The sequence below is a fragment of the Ctenopharyngodon idella genome, chromosome 7, assembly GCF_019924925.1.
Source record: "Ctenopharyngodon idella isolate HZGC_01 chromosome 7, HZGC01, whole genome shotgun sequence".
Taxonomy (NCBI): domain Eukaryota; kingdom Metazoa; phylum Chordata; class Actinopteri; order Cypriniformes; family Xenocyprididae; genus Ctenopharyngodon; species Ctenopharyngodon idella.
In genome coordinates, this window is record NC_067226.1 from 32,508,710 (window position 1) to 32,516,073 (window position 7,364).

Genomic DNA, 7,364 nt, shown 5'->3' on the forward strand with positions numbered 1-7,364 from the left:
TGTTTTTGGGTGAACTATCCCTTTAATAGCGCTCGCTGATGCGCATGCGCGCAGTTAGCAGTCTCTGATAGGCTGGTGTGATCGTGTGCAGTCAGTCGTTTGCTAGCTGAGGAAGCTGCTGTCATGTGATTTAGCGAAAGGATACAATGTTTTTCAAATCTGTGGATGAAAGGCATTAAAAGGTGATTTATTTCAAGAATCAACACGGTAACATTCTCTCATCTATCGCTCGAAATGGTCTCCCGATTTACGTCGCCGTGAAACGTATACAAACAATATTTTTGTAGGGGCAGATGTTGTATTTTTGAGCATCTTAAACACTCTTATAGGTTTTAATTGATTATTTTAGAGAAAACATCAGTTTATATAGTGTTATAATTGCGGGAGGTGTGTGTGTGTGCGTTCAGTTGTCGCATGAACTCACTAGACTAGACGATTTTGTAATCTAGTCACATGTTTTCTATGGTGAAATACATGAAAGGGGTGTAAAATCAATAAAGATTGACAATTAATCTTTTACATGTAATGAAATTTCACAAAATACCTCTTATTTTTTTCTATATTTCAAGTATTGAGTTGGTCATGTCAGTTATTCTGTGAGACTTGCACTTATTTAATCAGACATTTCATTTGCATTTCAGCAATGGAGGAGATAAGAGTATCTCCTGATTATAACTGGTTCAGAAGCACTGTACCTCTGAAAAGAGTAAGTCTATCTATCTATCTAAGCAAATTTTTCATTTGAATTAAGGTAGAAAACAGGATGCTAATTGTCATTTGTCATTGTTCATTGCCATGTAAGAAAGTAGAATTAAAATGAAAGAAAAAATCATAGAACTGCTGTAAATGTAAATTATAAAAATATGTTTTTTTTTCAGTGTCATGTGATACTGATGTAGCACATTTGTGAGAGTTCCTGCCTGTATGTCTTCTTCAGATAATTGTGGATGACGATGACAGTAAAGTCTGGTCGTTGTATGATGCTGGGCCGAAAAATATCAGATGTCCCATCATCTTCCTCCCACCCGTGAGCGGCACCGCAGAGGTTTTCTTCCAGCAGGTGCTGGCTCTCTCCGGATGGGGCTACCGCGTCATCTCGGTATGTCTCTCACATATATTCTAGAGATAGACCTGCTGGAAGACAACAATTGATTTGTTTGGTTGCTTCAAACATAGCAATTTATGTAACTAACATGCCCTTGTGCTGCTCTTCTGACATTTATTGCTTGCTTTCTGGTTTCTTCCATGACATGTAACTTGATATTGCTGTATCCAGCTCCAGTATCCTGTCTATTGGGATCTGCTGGAATTTTGTGATGGATTTAGGAAGCTTCTAGACCACTTACAACTAGACAAGGTATGGGAAATTTATTATTTTATGCATGCAAATGGGAAATCACAAGTCTCTTTCACAACCTGTTTTTCGTTCTCCATTGTTCCGTTTGTCTCTGTGCAGGTGCACTTGTTTGGCGCTTCGCTGGGTGGATTCCTGGCTCAGAAATTTGCTGAAGTCACGCATAAATCTCCCAGAGTTCACTCTCTGATCCTGTGCAACTCCTTTAGTGACACATCGATCTTCAACCAGACATGGACTGCAAACAGGTAGACTTGTACTGATAACCTTTCCAGTGGTAATGTCTCTGTTCTTGTGGACTTTTTCTCACAAACACTGTTGCTTTTCTAGTTTCTGGTTGATGCCTGCGTTCATGCTTAAAAAGATTGTGCTTGGTAACTTTGCCAAAGGACCTGTGGACCCAAAAATGGCAGATGCAATTGACTTTATGGTTGACAGAGTGAGTACTTCTACTATACCGGCTGTTTTTAAAGCGTTGATGTTATAATTAGTGTAACTAAGTATAATTCTACAACTTAAAATAAATTATGCCACAGTTAACAACTTATTATGCCCTACTGACATTAATATGATCATGAAAAATTGCGAATGCTAACATTCATTGTGCTGAAATAGTTTATGTGGTAGTAAAGAAGGCACTTAAAGGGATAGTTCACCCAAAAAAGAATTTCCCCATGATTTACTCTTCTTCTTTCAGTCAAACACAATCGGAGATAAATTAATAAATATCCAGGCTCTTCCAAGATTTATAATGGTAGTGCATGGAGGGCCTGTCGGGTCAGAGGTCACTCTTCCACCGCAAATCGATGTGTACGGCTGTCTGCTGGAAGTTATTTTACTTTATAAAATTTTAAATATGGATATTTTTCTTACAAAAACCCGTCGCTTCGCTTCAGAAGGCCTTTATTAACCTCCTGGAGCTGTATGGATTATTTTTTATGATGGATGGATGCATTTATTTTGGGCTTCAAAACAGGCCCCCCCATTCACTACCATTATAAATCTTGGAAGAGCCAGGATATTTTTAAATATATCTCTGATTGTGTTCGTCTGAAAGAAGATAGTCATATACACCTAGGATGGCTTGAGGGTGAGTAAATCATGGGATCATTTTCATTTTTGGGTGAACTATCCCTTTAAATCAAGTCAAATGTAGTGCTTGAGCTGGATTGATGTAGCTGGTAATAGAACTTATACTGAAGTGTGAAAGTAAATTTGTCTCACTCTTTGCTCATTTATCAACAAAGCGTGCTCTGTTTATTTGTGCTTCAGCTGGAAAGCCTGAACCAGAGTGAACTGGCTTCTCGACTCACCCTGAACTGCCAGAACTCCTATGTGGAGCCTCACAAGATAAAGGATGTTGCCGTCACCATAATGGATGTAGGTCTTTACATTTTTTATATATATATGTAATATATTTTTTTTACATTAAGTTTTAACACTGTGCATAACTATGGAACTGTAACAAGGACATAATTCTGCAGTCGGCAAGAAAATAAGTGAACTATTAAAAACAGTTTAAATGATTTTGACCTTCTTTTCTCAGGTTTTTGATCAGAGTGCCCTGTCACATGAGGCAAAGGAAGAGATGTATAAGCTTTACCCAAACGCTAGAAGAGCTCATCTCAAAACTGGCGGAAACTTCCCCTATCTGTGCAGAAGTGCAGAAGTTAACCTGTACATACAAGTGAGTACACTGTTTCAAGTTGTTTAAAGGAATATTTCAACCAAAATTCTGTCATTATTTACTCACCGTCGTGTTGTTCCAAACCCCAACGATTTTCTTTCTTCTGTGGAACGTGTATGAAGAAAATTTGAAGCTTCAAAAAGCCATATGATAACAGACAGTTATTTAAATGGAACCTATTATGCCCATTTGTACAAGATGTAATATGTCTCAGGTGTGCCCAGAATGTGTCTGTGAAGTTTCAGCTCAAAATACCCCCCAGATCATTTATTATACCATGTTGTAAAGCCATATCAGTATAAACTTCTGATATATGGTTTTCTGAGCACACACAGACGCACAGAGAGCTGGCTTACATGTCTTAATATTGCGCAAAAACTGTCAAATACACACAAAGTTCACTAACACGGTCGGCTATGTCTGTGTACGTAAACCACAGGGAAATAAATCACGTGTATATTAGATCTGTGTATTAAAATGAAAGCCGCGTAATATACAGTATCTATTGCTGAATATGCTGATAATATGAATCAAACAGCAAAATAAAAACAGAAAATCACTCACTGCTCATGACTAAATTTTGGGTTATCGCATAAACCGCTGGATAAAGTTAAATTTGCACACATAGCTAGTGAACAACAACCTAAATCTCAGTCTGTTTTAAAGACATATAGAACACTTTTATGATACTTAAAGGGATAGTTCACCCAAAAATCCTAGGTTTATATGACAATCTTCTTTCAGACGAACAAAATCCGAGATATATTTAAAAATATCCTTAGTCCTCCAAGGTTTATAATGGTTGTGAATGGTAACTCACATTCTGAAGACATACATCCATCCATTAAAAAAAAGTAATCCATACGGCTCCAGGGGGTTAATAAAGGCCTTTTGAAGCGAAGGGTTGTGTTTTTGTAAGAAAAATATCCATATATAAAACTTTATAAATTCAAGTATACGAGCTTCCGGCAGATGACCGTACGCATATTGCGCACGTCAATTTGGGTGGAAGAGCAACCTTTGACCCGAACGCAATGACGCAATGACGAACGTGGAGGCGAAGAGGACAGAGCAAAACAAAACACTGTTCACAAATTAGAAGTCTAAAATGAAATTTTACAAAGAAATTTCGGAGGATTTCGATATAAGAGAAAAGGAGCTTGAGTTTGTTGCCCAGCCGTATTTGTTTGAACCGTGAGAGGCGTCTAAGCTTACAATACTCCTACATCCTGCGTCATACATGGTGTCACGGGTTACTCATTTGGTGCAAGTCAACGTGCACATTCTGTGTGCGGTCGTCCACCGGAAACTCGTTATTCGAATTTATAAAGTTTTATATATGGATATTTTTCTTACGAAAACACATCCCTTTGCTTCAAAAGGCATTTATTAACCCCCTGGAACCATATGGATTACTTTTTTTTTATGGATGGATGCATTTTTTCTGTCTTCAGAATGTGAATTACCATTCACAACCATTATAAACCTTGGAGGACTATGGATATTTTTAAATATATCTCGGATTGTGTTCATCTGAAAGAAGATTGTCATATAAACCTAGGATGGCTTGAGGGTGAGTAAATCATGGGATAATTTTCATTTTTGGGTGAACTATCCCTTTAAAGGGGTGGGTGATTATGATTTAACTTTTTTAACTTTAGTTAGTGTGTAATGTTGCTGTTTGAGCATAAACAACATCTGCAAAGTTACAACACTCAATGCAAAGGGAGATATATTTATACAAGAAATCTGTTTAAGGACTACAACAACGGCTGGTAGGGACTACAGCGAGCTTCTTCCTGGGTTGGTGACATCACTAACCCCAAAATTTACATAAACCCCGCCCCCGAGAACACACAAAAGGAGTTGTTGTAGTAGAGTGTTGTTGACATGCCGTCATTTTACACCGGACTGCTTCACAAACGAGGGTCAATTCAACGCTGGATTTGCACAAAAGATTAACATGACGGCAAATGCTAGTTGATGAGTTGAATCAACTCCACAGCAAATACATAAATTTATCCACTAACCATTCAGAAACGTCCAGTTTCATTCTAAAAGTTGTAACTTCTGAGTCTCTCCATCAGTGTCGACTCCGGTTTGAACAATGTAAGGCTGAACACCGTTACTGACAATCCTCATTTTGGCTGCGTGAGATTCTCCAGCTTTGTTGTTGTTGAGCAACCGAAGCACGAGCTGCTAAAGCTCCGCCCTCTTCTGGAAAGGGGGCTGGGAGCAGCAGCTCATTTGCATTTAATGGGACACACACAAAAACGGCGTGTTTTTTCTCACACCCAAATAGGGGGAAATTTGACAAGCTATAATAAATGATCTGTGGGGTATTTTGAGCTGAAACTTCACAGACACATTCTGGAGACACCAGAGACTTACATTACATCTTGTGAAAAGAGGCATTAAAGGTCCACTTTAAGCTTAAAATCTGCAGTGAGTGGCAATAAAAACGCTTAATTTGTACTGTTACTCTGGTTTTACTCTGTAGATACACCTGCGTCAGTTTCACGGGACACGATACGCCGCCATCAGTCCAGAGATGGTCAGCGCAGAGGAGCTGGAGGTGCAAAAGACAAATCTGAGCAACAACAGTGAGAGTGATGATGAATCATAGAGAGCCCCACCGGCTTCATACAGACAATCTCTGAATGATGAAGAGATCAATCAGGACCTGAATTTGGCCTGATTTAGCTACACAACATTCAGAGATCACGTTTCGGTATTCTGTTTTTCTATTACCTTAAAGTCAGTTAAATGTGAATGGACTTTAAAGAGCCTATTTTTACTTTATGGAAAATAAACAATATTTTGATATGATATATTATGCCTGTAAATAAGTGAAATTGATTACATAGTTAAGGTTTTCATAGAATGCCATATTTTGACCCGGTTGCCTTACACAATATACATAAAAAGCACGCCTTTGTTGAATTGAGCACTTTTTACTCCTTGACGTTAAATTTCTGCCTTTTGTGCATTGGTGTTGTTTTCTGTTTTGTATTTGTTTCTGTTTTTTTATGTATGAATGTTGTCAGCATCATTTTCTCTGTTGTTTGTTGGAGTCATGCACTGATATAAAATGAAACTCGTTTCAACACCAAATTGTATAAATCTTTTACTTTTTCCAAATGACCTGTCAGGAGTCCTTGATTTGGAAAAAAAAGTCAAAATGTGTCATTATTTACTTAAATAATAAGCTGTTTAACCACAAAAGCCAGATATTGATAATTGTTATATATTTACAATGAATTTAAATTACAATAATTCAATTAAAAGTTATGCACTTGCTGAACTCATCTCTGCCATTTACATTTTTTTTTTATTATTATTTTTTTTTATTCTAATAATAATTCCGCATTGGGCACAAATCTGCTTTTCAGTGTTTGTAATGTAATAATTTTCCTAATGTTTATTAGTATTTTCTCTCCCTGTTGAGCAAATGGACTATTTGTAAATACTAGTATACAGTTATAAATCACAAATGAACCACTGAAGCATTAGCATACAATACAAACACTGTTTGGCCATACAGTATTATTCAAGTATTATCAGAGTGTTTACCTAAGACTCAGATCAATGAATTGGGATTTTATGGCATGCAAATAAATTCAAGTCTATACAACAGTAAGTTAGATTCTTGACCCTATTTAAAGTACGAGCATGTTTTTTGGACCAGTATCATCTAAATACTCTGGTATATGAATATAGTATTCATTGAGTACCATGATATTATGATCTATACCATGATACCGTCACAATATTTTTTTGAAGGAGCCAGCACATTAAAATCTGCATGAAATCAAAATGAACCATTTTTTTTAATGGAATATTGCAGTTTTTATTTATCTGTGCACATTTTTTTTTTTTAATTCATGTGCCCTCGTAATATTTAATCAAAATAACTTTTCCCTCTTTCAGCGACATCTCTGATGATGTGTTTACTGGCGTGAGGGCGGGGCAACCTGTCACTCATATGAGATCCACCAATAGCAAACTACAACCATCTAATGATCCAATCAACTCCTCATGGACAAAATCAAGTCCCGCCCTACATTTGTTCTTGTTCAAGAATTATCACAATGGGGATGAAAATACTATCGCAACTTCTGTTTCATGCCGACTTTAACTGCAGCATATGTCATAGACATTCAGAGCACCTTAGCAAGTTTAATACTCATGATTAGAGGTTTGTTCAAAACCCTATTAATGAGCAATGCCTTAGCAAACACCACAAACACTTCTTGGGAGGAATGCTTCCAACAACAAAAATAAAGGAACACAGATTTTTTGTTTATTGATACAGTTTGTTTT

At 37.0% G+C, this 7,364-nt stretch overlaps 1 protein-coding gene across 2 annotated transcripts; it reads left to right on the plus strand.

Annotated features, from left to right (window-relative positions):
* Positions 1 to 44: 44 nt before the first annotated feature.
* spg21 (SPG21 abhydrolase domain containing, maspardin) lies at positions 45 to 6,349 on the plus strand. Of its 2 annotated transcripts, none has more exons than XM_051898882.1 (9): positions 45 to 182; positions 642 to 706; positions 938 to 1,099; positions 1,277 to 1,357; positions 1,457 to 1,602; positions 1,685 to 1,793; positions 2,627 to 2,734; positions 2,901 to 3,041; positions 5,542 to 6,349. In XM_051898882.1, exons 2-9 carry the CDS (start codon positions 644 to 646, stop codon positions 5,665 to 5,667), a joined length of 936 nt encoding a protein of 311 aa, XP_051754842.1. In that variant the 5' UTR covers positions 45 to 182; positions 642 to 643; the 3' UTR covers positions 5,668 to 6,349. The 2 variants fall into 2 exon arrangements, with proteins under 2 accessions (XP_051754842.1, XP_051754843.1); XM_051898883.1 differs by having other exon boundaries at positions 95 to 207.
* Positions 6,350 to 7,364: the final 1,015 nt, after the last annotated feature.